The 17515-nt window shown below is 33.3% G+C and overlaps 2 protein-coding genes across 2 annotated transcripts; one reads left to right on the top strand and one right to left on the bottom strand.

Annotated features, from left to right (window-relative positions):
• Positions 1 to 800: 800 nt before the first annotated feature.
• LOC105790110 (outer envelope protein 80, chloroplastic) lies at positions 801 to 7416 on the top strand. The gene is made up of 16 exons (XM_012617528.2): positions 801 to 1518; positions 2370 to 2463; positions 2593 to 2675; positions 2772 to 2869; positions 3016 to 3085; positions 3620 to 3710; positions 4121 to 4202; positions 4332 to 4367; positions 5121 to 5274; positions 5345 to 5485; positions 5681 to 5751; positions 5839 to 5917; positions 5989 to 6104; positions 6356 to 6503; positions 6787 to 6856; positions 7075 to 7416. The coding sequence occupies exons 1-16, from the start codon at positions 919 to 921 to the stop codon at positions 7227 to 7229; spliced, it is 2088 nt and encodes a 695-aa protein (XP_012472982.1). The 5' UTR covers positions 801 to 918; the 3' UTR covers positions 7230 to 7416.
• Positions 7417 to 8705: 1289 nt separating this feature from the next.
• Positions 8706 to 15700, bottom strand: LOC105790112 (zinc transporter ZTP29). Its single transcript, XM_012617533.2, has 12 exons — positions 15284 to 15700; positions 13867 to 13925; positions 13147 to 13239; positions 12949 to 13038; positions 12405 to 12486; positions 11989 to 12044; positions 10939 to 10995; positions 10458 to 10498; positions 10074 to 10141; positions 9756 to 9812; positions 9509 to 9626; positions 8706 to 8980 (listed from the first exon to the last, which is right to left on the bottom strand). Exons 1-12 carry the CDS (start codon positions 15345 to 15347, stop codon positions 8935 to 8937), a joined length of 831 nt encoding a protein of 276 aa, XP_012472987.1. The 5' UTR covers positions 15348 to 15700; the 3' UTR covers positions 8706 to 8934.
• Positions 15701 to 17515: the final 1815 nt, after the last annotated feature.

The raw sequence follows: 17515 nt of genomic DNA, 5'->3' as shown, positions 1-17515 counted from the left end.
ATTATAATAAAATTAAAATTAAAATTCATTTGTAAAATATACGGTTTAAAAATATTAATTTTGCTAAATAGATGCTTAGGTTTTTTTATACGTATGTTAATATATAAGCTAGCAATAAAGGAATTTAATTAGTAATATTTTTCATATAATTTGAACAGATTTAATTTTTACAAGAGTTTTATTTATCTTTTAGTTTCAAGTTTAAAATCATACTAATCATTCTTTATTTTATATTTAACTATTATAATACATATGTAATAAATAATTTTTTCAATCATGTTACTACACTAGTAACCAAATGCTGTATAAATGTTAATTCTATTCTAATTTGACTTTATTTGATTTTTTTAATTGTATAGGGGCTAAATTGATCCATTGAATTGTGGGGGACTAATTTGATCAAGTTCCTATAATAGAGGGACCTTTCATTTACATTCACCTTCAAAAATAATATTAGATCATCTTGGTTCAGTCGTTAGTCTGGTTCGATTGAATAAATTATTAAAAATAAAAAAAAATTGGTTTAATCGATTTAACTGTTGGTTCAATCGATCAATTTGATGAATCGGTCCAACTGACCAAATCAGGACCCTTTATTTTAGATTGGTACCTAATTCAACCAGTTCAGTTCGATTCTGGAAACAATGCTGAAAAGAGTTTTGCCCCATGATTACTATCCAATTTGACTTGATTTCGAAATTAGACGGACACAATGTAATTATCGAGATTTGAAGGACTAAAAAACTAAAAACCATATTTGTAATAATTAAAAAAAATAAAATTTTGGTGATGTCCCTCAAAGTTTTCAAACCCAAAAATTATTTCCCGATCAGTTCTTTTTAATGTTTTCACAGTATTTATTGCAATCAAATTGAATCTCGATCTCATTTCACAATCTCCGGTTGTTTTTCATCAGTAATGCGTCAAAACGACGGCGTTTCCTTCACCTCTTCTCCTCTCAAAATCCCTCTCTCACAAACTCCAGCATTTCAACTCACCGGAACTCGTCACTTGGCGTTTCAACTCATTGACTCGCTCAGGAATCGCTTCAACAATGTAAAACATCACTCGACTCAACTCAATGTGTCAGCTCAGTCTGAGTTAGGAGTTCGCTCGAGTACCAGAAGATCTCCCTTGTTATGCTTTGCATCGGTGTCTCTCGCAGCTGAAAAACAAAGCATTGGTAGATCGCCTCTATTGTATTCCGCTTCGTTGTCGTTGACTCAACCGGACTCGACAGAGTCGACTCAGGATGGACATTTGGCAACGGCAGGTCGGTACAGCGAGGACAGAGTCCTAGTTGGTGAGGTTCTGGTTAGGAACAAAGATGGGGACGAATTGGAGAGGAAAGACCTCGAAATGGAAGCTCTTAACGCGTTGAAAGCTTGCGGAGCTAACTCAGCATTGACGGCCTGGGAGATACAAGAAGATGTGGACCGGATCATTGATAGCGGCTATTTCTCGTCGTGTACGCCTGTGGCTGTTGACTCGCGGGACGGTATCAGATTGGTGTTTCAAGTATGCTATCCAAAGCTATTTCTTCATAATTAGAGTTTTTGAATGTATTTTTTTTCTTGAAGTTGAAAATGTCACATGTAGCAGACTGCTACATTGTGTGGCTTTTACATGGTACTAAGCAGGGGGCGAAGTTAGATTTTTTTGGGGGACGAATTTGAATTATAAATTTTCGAGCGTCCTTGTATTAATGTAAAATCTTAAAATTTTAAGGGATTAACTCTAAACTTTTTTTTGGAGAGAGCATAATTGAATTTTAAATTTTAGGACGGGCAAAATGTAATTTTATCATTAAATTAACTTTAAACTTTACAAAATACTCAAAGGGCTAAAGATAATTTTTCATTTTTGGGGCCAGGGCCGCTGCCTGCCGCCTCTAGCTTCGCCCCTGGCACTAAGTGTGATTCAAATTCTCAATAAGCAGCCTATTGAAGACACTGAGGCTGTTGCTACTGCAGAACAGCGGCTGCTAATGCTATTTCTTCATACGTGTACATAGACCTATACACTTAGCTCAATATGATCAGTGTAGAGTTGGGGGCTTGGGGTGGTTGATCTCTTTGGCACTAAAGAGGTGAATTGGCTGCATTGTGCCACCTTCTTTCTGCCTTTGTTGGCAACTGTTTCCAGGAAAGCAGAGCACATGGTTACTTCATAGAGTGTTGCTAGGAAACCTTCATGCAATGAGATACAATGTGGAATGAGTAAAAGGAGCAATGCTGGTTTTGGTTGGTTTTCCACATGTGTCATAGTTTATTTTCATTGTCATATTGTTTCTGTTTTGAGCAATGTAAGCGTATATCTTATGTGTATATATAACTGATTTAATCAAAATTGGGTTCTTGTGGCATAAGGTTGAACCAAACCAAGAGTTACGTGGATTGGTCTGTGAAGGAGCTAATGTTTTGCCATCAAAGTTTCTTGAGAATGCTTTTCGTGATGGACATGGTAGGTTTTCTTTTTGCATTCTTAAGTATGGATGTATATACATTTTAGATTATCTGATTAATGAACTGCTTTCTAATTTTGGTCATGCTACGCCTTCATTATTTTCACTTATGGTGTCAAATTGTGCAGGAAAAGTGGTAAATCTCAAGCGATTAGATCAAGTAATTAGTTCTATCAATGGATGGTATATGGACCGTGGTCTTTTTGGTTTGGTTAGTGCTTTGCCTTCTTTAACTGGAGATGCTAATGTTCTCTTCATTGATCTTTAAATATAATCATGTTCAACAAACTGTTCTTTGACCTTATAGGTTTATGGAGTTGATATCTTCTCTGGGGGTATCGTTAGGTTAAAAGTTGCAGAATCAGAGGTCAATGATATATCTGTACATTTCCTTGATCAAAAGACGTAAGAACCTCCCTTCAGTTTGCTTTACCTGCACCTGGGTGTGCATTTACTTAAATAGGTGCTTTCACAAACATGCATATAAAACTTTTTAATTTAGTAGTGTTAGGATGTAATGTATGACCAGAAATGTTTTGATGTTGTCTCAGTGGTGAACCAACTAAGGGGAAGACAAAGCCTGCAACAATACTTAGGCAACTCACAACCAAGAAGGGGCAGGTGTGACCCTAGATCTAGCTTTTTGTACATAAATGAGCATTTAATTGATGAAAAGTCTTAAAGAATTGTCTATTCTAATCCAAGAGTATGCCCATGGAAGGTAAAAGTATCATAGAGGCCCCTGTACTAGGAGTTAGATAACATTTTGCCCCCTTTACTCAAAAAATGGGAAATTAATCCCTATATGTTAGATTAAAGAGTAATTTGACCATTTTTATTAAAATTTTCATCTATTTCTACTGTTAAAAACTGATGTAGTTGATAGAATGACTAGACAGCTACATGTGATGTGTCACATATACCTTATGCTGGCATACAAAGACCAATTTTTAACAGTAGAAATGAACAGAATTTCAATAGAAAGACCAGTTTGTTCGTTGATCTAACTTACAGGGACTAATTTGCTCATTTTTTTAGTAGAAGGGCCAAAATGCAATTTGGCTCCTAGTGTAAGGCCTTGTACTTTTGCTCCCATAGAAATTGCCATTTGTCCCAACTAACTTGGATTGCTTCATTTAAATTATCATCCTACAGGTGTATAGTAGGCTTCAAGGAAAAAGAGATGTGGATGCTATATCAGCTATGGGTCTCATGGATGTCAGTATCCTTCCTCAATCAGCTGGAGGTGAGGAAATATATCTTTTAAAGACACATGCATGCAAATACTGGATATAGTATTCTGAGGCATGCTGAGCTGGTTGACAAAATGGTTAAGCTAATTCCTGGAAAATGTATTTGATGTGCAATCTCCTTCGTTTTTAGTCATTGTTTCATGCTGAGGACCTTACCTCACTTAAAGCTGAATTTTCAAACACATAATTATGCTATAACAAGCATGTCTTTGGAATTATATTGTGGAATATTATTATGGATTAACATTAACCACAAATATTATGCAATAATTGTGCTTAGGGTATGGTCCTAGGGCATTACCCTGAACTTGGTCATATTATTATGGTGCTTTCGTGTTAATATTTTGAGTGCTTTTCTATGTATTTACTTGCTGATTGTTGTTTGGATTGTGCAACATTGTAGATGCTGGTAAGGTTGATTTGATAATGAATGTTGTTGAACGTCCAAGTGGTCGTTTTTCTGCTGGTGCTGGAATATCTAGTGGGTAAGACTAGTTGAATTAAAATACATGTCCTAGCTTCTACCCTCACCTAATTTAGTTGCCAGACTTAATGCTTATTATACTATAGTACATCTAAATGAACATTTATTGAAGTGATTTTTAATTTTGTAGGATTACAAGTGACCTCTTATCAGGACTCTTTGGAAGGTAATAGCATGCTGCTTTTCTGCCTGATTAGTTTTTCCATTCATCTTACTTCATCTGGGGTTCATTGTGATAATGTGATTAGTGCAAATGATTGATTTGTTTGATCTCTGTGAATGTCTTTCCATGCTTCAAGGAGCAAGTTCAATTATTGAATGCAATGTAGTTCACATTGGTTAATTTATTCCTTTACTCATATCAGAACTTTGGTCTATTCCTTTGGTTGTCAGTCTTGTGGACAAGGGTTTCTTATTTCTTAGTGGTCCTTATCAAGCCATTATTTGCATAGTAGTTGATATAGTAGAAGTTGCTTTTGTGGGGTTGCATGTTTCAGAACCAGGGTACTCCAGTTCCTCTCAATTTTGAAATTGAGTAAATTGGTCCCTCTCAAAAAAATTGAAGCAATTTAATCCCTATAAATTTCGAAAGTGAGCAACTAAGACAAGGATTAAATTGCTTCAATTTTTTTGAGGGATCAATTTGCTCAATTTCGAAATTGACAGGGACTGAAGAGGTCTTTTAAATTGTCTCCATCATCTTGGTTTCTTATTTTATTCCTGTTTCTATGGTGCAAGCTTTCTTATATGCTACTGTGCACGAATGGTCTTGTTTTGTCACTATGAACTTTCTGCTTTTCTCAGTTCCCCCAATTGTTACTGAGATAAAAAAGAGAGGAATTATATTCTGCTCTATTTATGTTGAGGCATGTGATATGTTGTTTATCTTCTCTCATACTCTATTATTTCCTATTTGCAGTTTTGCATACTCCGAGAGAAATTTGTTTGGAAAAAACCAAAAGCTTAATGTTTCCTTAGAGAAGGGCCAAATTGACTCTACATTCGGCATTAACTACACAGACCCCTGGATTGAAGGAAATGACAAGCAGACATCTAGAACTATAACTGTTCAGGTGGGTTTTGAATTTACGCTTTGCATGATTGAAAGATAGGTTATTATCTGAGCTATTTTGGTTATGTTAGAATTCAAGAAACTCTGGCACACTTGTGCATGGCAACCAACATGATAATAGCAGTCTCAGCATTGGCCGTGTAACAGCCGGTGTAGAGTTTAGTCGACCACTCTGGCCAAAATGGAGTGGAACAGCTGGGCTCTTTTTTCAGGTATAGCCTGCTACTTTATTTGATAGGGGTTCTTTTTCCTTGTCAGCTAGGCATCCGTTCTCAATTTTCTTCAAAACTAAGTTTGTGAAAAGTAATGCCTTAAATTTAGTTTTCATTCTGAATCTGAATTTGATATTCTTTTTTGGAAGGATTAGGCTTATGTCTCAGTTATATGATTTGTTTTTAATTATTTAGCGCTCAGGTGCTCATGATGAAAAAAGAAATCCACTTATTAAAGACTTCTATGGCAGCCCACTCACGGCAAGGTATGTGTCTCTTTAATTTGCTTTTGTTATTACTTTTATGGTTTAATTTGCTGCTAATCTTCTATGAAATCCCCTTTCTTAATGTAGTGGTAAGTTATGTGACGATATATTACTGGCCAAAGTTGAGTGTGTCTATCCTGGTTCTGGTAACAAAGGATCCTCGATGGTTAGCATCTGTACCCTGTGGTTTTCCATCACTTATTATATGGATGGGCCTCATTTCTGTTACCTTTGCAGTTTATAATTAACATGGAACAAGGACTTCCTGTCATGCCTGATTGGCTGTACTTCAACAGAGTGAATGCTCGTGCGAGTAAAAGTGTTAAACTTGGTCCTGCCCGTCTTCTTCTAAGGTATTATGTTTATTGTATACGATGTACTTCTTAGCACACGGTGTGAAATGTGATCACTTCTGTTGTGTATATTTGTGAGGATAATCATTAATTGACATTTCTATATCTTTTAATTTGCTTTCTAAACTTAAGTTTTCAATGGTTGGTTGGTTTGACTGTGAACTTCAATATATCTCCCCTATACGGAATTCAGGTAGAGAAGGAAGAGAGATTGTTATAGTTTGCTGATTTGTGCTGTTTTTGCTTGCTAGATTGTCGGGTGGACATGTAGTGGGTAATTTTCCTCCTCATGAAGCCTTTGCTATTGGGGGAACGAACAGCGTGAGAGGTTATAAAGAAGGTGCCGTAGGCTCTGGTCGATCTTACGTAGTTGGCTCCAGTGAAGTTTCTTTAAAAATGGTAGGTGTTTAACAATTCTGCCTCTTATTTTTGCTTGAATATTTAGGTCCGGATTTTGTATTCCTTCCACTTGCCTTTGTTTGAGACCTTTCACCTTGATTCTACATGATTTTGAGCTTTGTGAGCTATGTTGTTATGGCTCTTTATTTTCCTTGAAGTATCAAATTCCTTTGCTGGAGGCATTTTCATATTTGACACTCACTATGTAGTCCAAGTAACATAGCTCGAGAGATTTCTACATAATAGCTTAATTTTTATTCTTTTATCGATTGCTGTTGTGCAGCTAGGGCCTGTGGAAGGAGTTATTTTTTCTGATTATGGACATGATCTCTGGTCAGGCCCCAATGTGCCAGGTAAGTTTTTTTTTTGGTAGAAAAAACTATCAGAAATGGTATGATACAAACACCTCTAGGTGACAATCTGGTGGCCGAAGAAAATTCGGATCAAGTTCGGGTCTTTTTGGATCTAAGTTATTGTCTTTTAAAATGAATTCAATTATATAATGGATTGGGTTTTTTTATGAAATTCCTTGTGCAAACTAACATATGTTGGTTGAGGTCGGTTTTTGTAGGGAATCCAGCCGGTGCGAGGAATAAGTGTGGGAGTGGATACGGATACGGGATTGGCATCCGACTGAACTCGCCTTTAGGACTTCTGCGTCTTGAATATGCTTTCAATGACAGGTTTGCTAAGAGGCTTCACTTTGCATTTGGCAATCCTAAATAAACTTTAACTGCTTTCTTCAGTCCATTAATGGCCAAAATGATAATAATAATATAAATTCTAGTCTTAAGTCTATCTTTCTTGGACAATTAATTTCTATATTATTTAGATTTGACAATTGTGGACACGATTGAACGATATGAACAAATAAATAAAACACCATAATAATAAAGCGAATTCATCACAAATACATGAATGACTTATAAGATATAATGTTGTCATTGGAAAATGGAGATAAAGGATGACATAATTTGAAGTCGTGTCATTTAAATTATTGATGAGAGCTTTGATCATTGCTCTAAACATGTGTTGGCATTGTCATTGGATGTCTTGATAAATCTTGTTGATGCGTGATTTTGAAATGAATCCTGCTCTAGCGGCATTGGTCAAATTTTATAGGGACTGATTCAAAGTAGTCCTTCAAGTCTATTACATGGATCAATGCAATCCCAAGATATTTGAACTGGATTGGGTGGATGAGGAACTGGTTGGGTACCGATTGGGAGAAGAGCTTTGAACCGGTTAAATCTAAAACTAGTGCAAATCGGTTGAATTTAAAAAAAAAATGATATTCAAACCGGTCGGAACTGGGTTCGATGTAGAAAATATTGATGTAATCCCTTTATTTGTAAAAAGAATCAAATGAGATCAAATTTTAACGGAGTTAAATTTATTGTTTAACAAAATATTTTAAAATTTTTATGGTAATGTAAAACAAATATTTAATTTAAAATTGAATTGCAAAATGGAAAAAAAAAGTAACTTTCAAGTTTTTTTAAATAATAAATTTTGTTAAAATTTACCTTTATTTAATTTTTTATAAACAGCAATCAAAGCACAATAAGAAGAAAAGGATTTGTTATGAAGATGGTATTAGGGTCAATAGTATGGCAACTCAACCTTTCAATAGCCAAACAAGTGTTTTGAAATTTATTAAACTTTAAACTTGAAATGACTCAACCTATTTAACATTTTGACAAAGAAAAGCTCAATACTTAAAATCGAATGACTTAGATAAAATACAATCTACATTTGAGCATTAACTTGAACCTTTTAAAATTTGAATTGGCAGATGATTAAAATATTGCAAGTTTTATATTTTCATAAATTTAAAATTTAATTTTTTAGATTTTAAAATTTAAGTTAAATTGTTAATCTTATAAAATTATTTTTGTTAAATTCAGGTTAATTGAAACGTTTTAATTATATTGTTACTAAATGGGTACCTTCTTTATTTAAAAATATTACACCAACCAATTTAACAAATACAATTAATAGTGTTAACAACTGAGCTAAAATTTTGAAATTTAAATTCTTGAAAATAAAAGCATAAGGACTAAATTCTTAATTTACTAAGAGTGCAAGGACTTATAGCATATTTTAACCTTGCATAACTATACTAATCTAAAAAATGTGCCAATTAGAGATGAAAGATTCAATATTCTGAATTTGCACTTTGTTAAAGAAATAAAAATGAGGTTTGTAAGGAAATTATCCATAAATTTATTTGAAACCCCCTCTTTTTTTCCCCTTTTCAATGTTCATGTTGTTACAAGGAAACAAGTTATGTACATTGCAAACTGGGGCCGTTCATCCTTTTTGCTTTTAAGATATCTCATAGTTTGGCTAAAATTATCAGAGAAATCAACTAAAATAAAACATCTTGGTTCAGGAATTTACAACATTTTTTTGTTCATATGGAAAGAGGTTACAAGCTCATGTCCTTCGGTAAGCTTAGTTCGAGAAAGTATAGGCTGCAGACAAAACCAAAACGAGATACGTCAAAGTTCGTAAGAAAACGAACATATATAATGCAAGTATCATGGAGACCTGACGTTAGATTGCATTTTGCTCCCCTTTATTCAAAAAATGGACTAGTCTTTTGTATGTTAGATCAAAGAGCAAACTAGTCATTCTTGTTAAAAATTGTCATTTCTACTGTTAAAAGCTGAAGTAGTTGACGAAATAGCTAGACAATTATACGTGGCGTGCCACGCGTACTCATGCTAATGTAACTAATTTTACCATTTTTTGAGTAGAGAGGACAAAATGCAATCCGACTCCTAATACAAGGGCTTAAATGGTATTTTTACCAATAATTCTGCTAAATGCTGTTTTTTCCCATGTTATTTTGTGTTATCATGATGTGCCTTGGATTAATATTTCTGTTCCTCATCGAGTTTGGAACATTGTTTGTGCATGATTAATCTTTCGATACGAAAACGATAATCAAAGTGCATGTGTATATACGAGCTAAGAACCGAATATTAGAAGCTTGTTACCTTGCAGACATGAAAGCCATCCCGAAGAACACAGCCTTGACAGCTTGCTTCTGCCCGGCATAGTCAAATGCCAATGGCAGCATTTCATGTAATGTCAGGAAGGCCATCACCCCACCAACTGAAAATTTTAAACATAAATTTAGAGTTAAGAGATTTTTACTAGATGATAATATCAGAGAGCACAGTAAACTAGATTCTTTTTTTCCGGAACCAAAATCCAATACGAATGATTGATGGTACGACAAACCTGATCCTAACAAGCCCTCAAGAATTTCGGGACTTAAGCTGCTCGGGAACAGATAAGCTGCAGTGCAAGAACAAAGATAAATCAACAAAGATAATCCGAAATCTTGATAGAAAATAGGCTATAAATTCAACCTAAATGCAAACTATATTCAACAAAAAGAAAAACCATTCCCGATTCACAAAAGAAGAAAGAGGATGTACAGTACTTTCATGATATCACAGCTTATAGCTCATAACCTATGTTTACATTTCTGTTAGAATATGAACATTTAACTTCTTCAAAAGAAATTTTTATGTTTAAATTTTACTATTCGCTTACCAACAATTACAACGCCGAGCGGCTCCGCAAAACCAGAAAGAGTTGCCAACTTGAATGCCTGCCACTTGCTGACAAATAATACAAAACCAAACAGTTAACGGTTTCGTCATACAAATAAGTTCGAGTTCATTTATGCTAACACCTGCACCATAACAGGCAAATTAATCCAACTATCATGACTAGAATAGATGAAAATCAGCTAGTAATAGATGAGCAAGCCATTATTCCACGATTATTGTCCCATCATTAAGTATTAATCCTCACACACTGTGCCAAATAAATTCAGACCTACCACCTACAAGTTTGGAAATCCCTACTTCCTAACCATTTGATTGTCAACTTTGAACCCCGAATTTCAAGACCGGTGTCTCAATAAACTCTCACCTCTGTGTAGCAAAATAAACAGGCAGTGCAACAGCAACACCCTATAAAATGAACATAAAGAAGTTAAGGGAAAAAAAAACTTGCACTCTATTATATATATATATGTATGTATGCATTAATTATATTATAAGATATTAGAATATTGCATTTTGTAAGCATGACCGATTTTTGATCAATTAACAAAATAGTTCAGGATGCATGCATACATACACATGTATCATGGATTAGACCAGTTCTTGTTCATTGAAACTGGATTCTAATTCTTTCTTTTTACAAGGTATGGGATATACACCTCGCCGTGGTAATTGATAAAGCAGTTGTAAAATAATCAACCAAATGCACACCGCTATCATAATCACTAAATTCAATATACATATAAGAAAACGTAATTTATTTTGATTATTTTGAACTAGTTAAACCAGGAACCGACCACTTAAGTGGTCGCTTTCAAGGTCCGCTTACTGGATTAAAGAATATGTACCTCGGGGATGTTGTGCAAAGCAATGGCCAAAGCCAAATTAAGACCGACACGAAGGCCCTATAAGAGAAACATTAGGCAAGAAAAAGAGACTCATTAGCATACATAGAAAAACATTGTGGGATCTCAACTAGAAATTAGTAGCCTCTCCTAGCTAACAAGAATGAACCATTTCAACCTATGAGTTGCTAGCATCGAGAAGATATTCCTTCAAAGCGAAACAATAGCAAAGCAAGTTTAATACTGAGATGTTTTTTTTTTCTGATGAGTATATTCCGACTTTAATATTCCCAATATTCTGCAGACTTGTATATGGAAATTACAGCCATGAACTAATAAATTGCTCACCATCGTATATCACTTGGCATGGTAGCATTCGACTTTTGTTTTGGGAGCGGGGAGTAGGAGTTATAATTGGCATCGGAATCAACCCCCCAACCTCAACAAAGAGGTTCTATGTAAAAAGGGTCCTTTGAGATCAATCAGGAACCTAAATTTAGTACTCTCTACGTCCTACGAAATGTCACATTTGGACTTCAAGTAGTAAAAAATTTTCAACTGACTTCTTATTTTTAAAATTTATTATGGATAAAAAATTGAAAAAAAAAATATCATAGAAATTTTCAATGAAGTAGTTTTCAAATATTTTTTTTATAAAATTTAATTAATTAAAATACTTAAAATAATTGAAGTCAGTTTAAAAAGTTAGATCTTAAAAATGTCAACTGTGATATTTTTATTGGCACAGGAGGAGTATTTCTTATTAACAGAGAACCTTCTCCTGGTGTAATTTCCGAGGTTTTATAGGCTTCAGAATAGTTCAATCAAAATACTTGGCACATCAATAATCTAGAATCATGGAAAAATCACTGAATAACAATGATAATTTAAGCTGATAACATTTAAGAAAAACAGTATCTAGATTTCCGAATCAACCACCATTGCCAACCATGAAAAGGTAACTTATCATTCAAGAAAACCGCTTCTGGAGTTCAAAAGCTGCAAAATTAACCAGCTAAGAGTATTTGAATAAAGTAGGTTGGGACTACCTACCTTCATGGATCCAAGGAAAACTGCCATCCCCTCAGGAAAATTATGCAAGCTTATGCCTGCCATTTATAAAAGGAAAAATATTCAGTCACTCAAACCGGTATGAGCACGTCCCATGGTTAGGAAAAAGGCAATAGGGGAGACCAAAAAGGGTTCAAAGGGAACTAAGATGTCGAATCTCCCACCCCGAGATTAATAAATATTGTCCTAATATCATATAAAGGAGAAAATAAATATACATAATGGAGAAAGAAAATAATGAAATATTCACACTTTTTTTTTTCTCTTTTTGCAGAGCAAAACCAATACTAAAAATACGAAGATTTGCCAAAATTTCAAACCAGATATCCCAAATATTTGTAAATGAAATGTCAAATATCCAAAATTTTGAACCAAATTCCACTACAAGACAACTTTACCTATTGCTGTAATAATTCCACTGAAAAAAACCTGGCGTCGATGCTTTTTCATCATATCCTTGCCCCCTTCATCACCCTTGTTCTGTTCTCAAATCATTAGCAAACAGTCAATGAACCTTTTGATACTAATGGGGTTAAAATATGCTATAAGTCCCTGTACTCTTCTTAGATTTGGAATTTAGTCCCTGTCCTTTTATTTCTAAGAATTTAGTCCCTCTACTTTTCAAATTTCAAAATTCAAGTCCAATGTTGATACAGTTAAGATTATTTTATTAAATTCAGGTTCACTACAACGTCATTTTTTAATTACATTCCAACCAAGTGAGTTTTTTTATTATTATTTCAAAATGTCACACCAACAAATTTCACAAAAAAAATATTAACAATTGGACCTGAATTTTAAAATCTGGAAAGTAGAGGGACCAATTTCCTGAAAATAAAACTACATGGACTAAATTTCAAATTTAGAAAGAGTATAAAGACCTATGGCATATGTTAACCTTTTGGTTTAAATAAAGATGTACAACACAAAAATAGTCCAAACCTTTTTGCCTTTCACCTCAGAACTGTGAGATAGGGTAGGCTCAGGTATAAAATTGGCAACCACAGCAAAGAAGATAACACCAGAAAAAAACTGCATTGTTGTAGAAAGAAATATTAGATATCGAGAACATAAAAGGACCCTGAACTAGATAAAGGTCATGCATGGCAATTAGAATGGGAGTGATAAGATATAGCTAACCCAGAGGTTGCCTTTCAAGAACCCAATTGAGTTCATAGCGTTATGAGCTAAATCAAGGAATGAAATGCTCAACATTAGACCTGCAGCAAAACCCTGCATTAAGGTGACAACATGGTATTAGACAAGATATTTGCATACAATCCATCTATATTTCTTCAAAATGTTGTGTAGCACTATTTTTCATGAAGCACCTGTGTCTGACATTCCTTTCCGACACACAGATATGGGGATATGACTTTTGAAGATCCTTTAAATGCATGGAAAAACTTACCATACCCAGTGTCAGATACATACTCATATCCGACACTCACACCCGAGTCCGAGTAACATAGGCGTAGCATTCTCGAATTAAAGAAATATAAGGTGGACAACTTTTTACTAAGAACTTCGAAAAAAACCAAGCAGCTAAGCAAACAAAATTCCCACCAACAAATGTTCAAGGCTACAATCCTTTTAATGCATAATTCTTTAATAAAAAAGATGGTGTGTTTTATGCATTTAAAATTTTTAATAATTAATATTTTCTCAACGTGTTTGATTATAGCCTTTCGAAATCACTTAATTAGAATATATTCAATTAAAAGTTATTGAAAATGCAAAATCTATTCAATATTTAATTATTAGCATTGAAAACTCCTATTAGAAAAATATCACCAAGTAACTAATATTTGGATGAAGGGTTTCATCCTTCTTCTTTGGAACCAGATCTTGTAGCATTACCTGTAAAAGCCCAAGCATTTTCAAATTGGGAGCTTGATTAAGAATTACAAAAAGAGCACCTGTTCCAAAAACGAGGACGAGCTGTTAGAACAAACAGCAAACTGTTCCAGAACTAGTCGCATATCATTAATTGTATGAAAAAAAGCACCAAATAAGTGATGAATAAAAATGCCGGTTGAGTCTTTAGCTCGACTGGCATCGGCATTGTTGCCAGGAGGACATGGATTCAAGTGCATTGAAGCACATTATCCTCCTATATGAGGGTTGGGGAGGGGCTAGAGGTAGTTCTAGGCATTATGTTAAAAAAAAAAAAAAGTAATGAAGAAAAGGAATCAACAGAAACAATGATATTATACACTTAGAGATAATAACATACTGTTTTATGCTTAAGTATTAAACTTATCAAAAAAAATTTTCAGTACACCATAACGTTGTTAACTAAACAAATTCGAGACCAAGTACACCAAACAGAAAAAAAAACTTAGCACTTCCTTCGACAACAAAGTCGAAGCCATTATGAAACCGGGGATGACAATAGGACTAACAGAGATGCAAGGATGTGCTTTCTGCATTACTACTTGAAGCAAAAAAAATCATTCCCATAGTTCGAGCACAACATGCCAACTCATTTTCTACAAGATATTGAGCTCTTTAAATCTTGCTTGAAAGCTAACTACAAAGCCTAGAGGTTAATCTCAGATATATCCACAATCAGTGATCTATCTCCTTCCTCCGTTTAACACAAGACAGCAAGGGTTTACGGTCTCTCTAACATTCTTTGTCATTGTAGAACACCGAGACTAGTAAATGCGATGTTTGAAATTCTCTATGAAAATATAACAAATAAAAGCAATGTTACTTCGACTCTTCATTTTTTTTCTGTACATGACCCTCCTAGAATCCTCCAAATACATGAAAAACTCTTTAAAAAATTAAACATACCCATATCAGACACTCAAACCGAAGCCTGAACTTTAGAACTTTATAAATTACTAATAGAAAATTGGGAATTCTCTGCTCTTAGGATGAAACTTTCTTGTTAAACAATACACCCACGAATAACCAAGTTTACAACTAAAATGTTTTCACCAATTGCCAACATTTGTAATTTCATACTACGATTTTCACAGTACTGGAACTTCAACACAAAGCCATCACATTTGTATAGATAAAATCCAACACACCAAAACACTAATAAAACTTCCATCGTGTTGAATAGATTTCAAAACAAAAATATGAACAGTTTTTGTCGCACATGGAAGAAATTTACATACAAATTCATTAAAAAACCACAAAGTACAAAGTACCCAGAACCACATATATCATAACAATGAAACAATTAAGGCTTTACTGATAAAAAAAATAGCTTATTAAAATTGGGAAAATAAAATTTTAAAAAAAATACTGGTGAGCTCACCTAGAGAAGTACTCAATCCACCGACGAGAGAGAGAGCAAGCGCCACCAAAACCTGAGAATCCATGGAAACTTTTGCTTCCTTTTTTTTTTTCTATATCTCTTTTATTTCCTTTAAAAAAAAAACTATAAGCAAATTGGGAGTGGGAATTTGATAATTTCAGGGTGGGGCTTTGGATTTTGGACTGATAATGACAACCCCAAAAAGGATTAAATAAAGACAACAAAAAGGAAGGAATAATTGAAGAAAAAGAAAGAGATGAATTAATAGAGAGGTTGAAGAAATAGGGGAGCTATGGTTTCATGCTGTTCTTTTTCTTTTCTTTTAAAACCTTAAACCATCATTTTCTTGCTCTACAGTCTATTCCATGCTTCAACCAATTGTTCTTTTTTTTTTTCTGCAATTAATTGAATATTGCAAGTAGATTACCCATAAATTTGGACATATATAAAATGCTCTATAAAAAGGGGATGAACAAAATATGATAGATAAAATATTCAGCATTGACTGTTGGATTTGGTTAAATTATGCTATTAGTCCCTGTATTATGTATAAGGTGTGAATTTAGTGTTTTATACTTTAAATTTGGTCAATTTTACCACGTTTTCCGGAACCCGATCAATGGTCAAACCAATTAGGTCAATGGTTCACCGGTTCAACTAGTCTAATAGGTTCATCTAATTCAATTAGATAAAGCATTAAATATTTCATAAAAGTAAAAAATATATATCAAAATTTTAGTTCAACCGATCTGTACCAATTATTAAGTCAATTGGTTCTATGTCCTCCTTTGAATTGGTACCTTAGCCGATTTTTGGTCCAACCGGCTAGTTCAGTCCAGTTTAAACAACCTTCAATTTAGTCTTATATTTTTCGAAATTTAAAATTTTTAGTCCTAAACTAAAACGGTAGCTTAAATCTATTAAGTCAAATTTTGATATTTGTCTCGTAAGTTTGTGATTTAGTTCGTATTCTCCAATTTGATTATTTTTAGTTCGTAAATTAACATGACTTTTATGTGAGTAGATCTGTTCAAGGGTCGGGCTGCCCATCCAAGCCTGAAGATCCGACTAAAAATTGGAAGAATTTAGAAAAATATATTAGGTCCAAAAGTAAGCTTAAACAAAAAATAAATAAATAGACTCATTTAAAATATGAGCAGGGCTCAGGCTTAGGCTCAAGGCCCAAATTTGACTCGACTTAACTTGTTCTCTAAGTTTATATTACATTATATTATATTATATTATATTATATTATATTATATTATATTATATTATATTATATTATATTATATTATATTATATTATATTATATTATATTATATTATGTATCATATAATTTATAACACATAAATATTAAATCTATAATAATATATAAATGCAATCATGAAAACATTAAAAAATAAGTTGCATGAATATAAAATTTTAATAAATAAAAATAAAATAAAATTTTATTATAAAAAATAAAAATAATATGGACGAAGCTAAAATATACTTAAATTAATCATTTATAAATATAGACAGGTTTAGGTAAATTTTAATACCCACAAGAGATTTGATTTGAGCTAACATATTTAATACCAATTTGATGACGGACTTTAAAGACTCAATTAAAATATTTTAAAATTTTAGGGTTAATTTAAAGTTTGAGCTATAGTTTGAGAACATCCAATAAAATTAACCTGAAAATTTTGTATGTGACATACTCGGAATTTTGGTTAAAATATGCCATCAGTCCATATACTTTTCTTAAATCTGGAATTTAATCATTATACTTTTATTTTTAAGAATTTAGTCTCGCTATTTTTCAGATTTTTAAATTCAGGTCCAATTATTACTATTAGAAATTAGTCATTAAATTTGTAATTAACTTGAATTTTGAAAAGTAAAGGATTGAATTCCTAGAAATAAAAATACAGGGATTAAATTCTAAATTTGAAAATAATATAAGGACTTATGACGGTTTTAAACCCGTAATTTTCTATTCACGGAATTCAAATTTCACGACTTTTGATTACCCCAGAATATATTTTATTGTATCTTAAAGACTATTCGCCAAGACCTTATTCTAAGGTTAAAAGGAAAATGGCATTTGCCATATGCTTTGAAAAAAAGTAATTCTTAAACAAGACAATTGGTCAATGGGTTTCTAGAAGGTTACAATATGCTGTTAGTCCCCTGTATTTTGATAAAGTTTGAGATTTAGTCCATACCATTAAAAGGTTAAAAATTAAG

This window comes from Gossypium raimondii, chromosome 8, assembly GCF_025698545.1.
Source record: "Gossypium raimondii isolate GPD5lz chromosome 8, ASM2569854v1, whole genome shotgun sequence".
Taxonomy (NCBI): domain Eukaryota; kingdom Viridiplantae; phylum Streptophyta; class Magnoliopsida; order Malvales; family Malvaceae; genus Gossypium; species Gossypium raimondii.
This window is presented reverse-complemented; position numbering and strand designations above follow the sequence as displayed.

Coding starts and splice junctions, on each gene's coding strand:
- LOC105790110 (XM_012617528.2), top strand. CDS start 919: ATGCGTCAAAACGACGGCGTTTCCTTCACCTCTTCTCCTCTCAAAATC. Junction 3,086..3,619: donor TCACAACCAAGAAGGGGCAG/GTGTGACCCTAG, acceptor ATCATCCTACAG/GTGTATAGTAGGCTTCAAGG. Junction 4,203..4,331: donor GGTGCTGGAATATCTAGTGG/GTAAGACTAGTT, acceptor TTAATTTTGTAG/GATTACAAGTGACCTCTTAT.
- LOC105790112 (XM_012617533.2), bottom strand. CDS start 15,347: ATGGATTCTCAGGTTTTGGTGGCGCTTGCTCTCTCTCTCGTCGGTGGA. Junction 13,039..13,146: donor TCTTGAAAGGCAACCTCTGG/GTTAGCTATATC, acceptor ACAACAATGCAG/TTTTTTTCTGGTGTTATCTT. Junction 8,981..9,508: donor ATGGCTTTCATGTCTGCAAG/GTAACAAGCTTC, acceptor TTTTGTCTGCAG/CCTATACTTTCTCGAACTAA.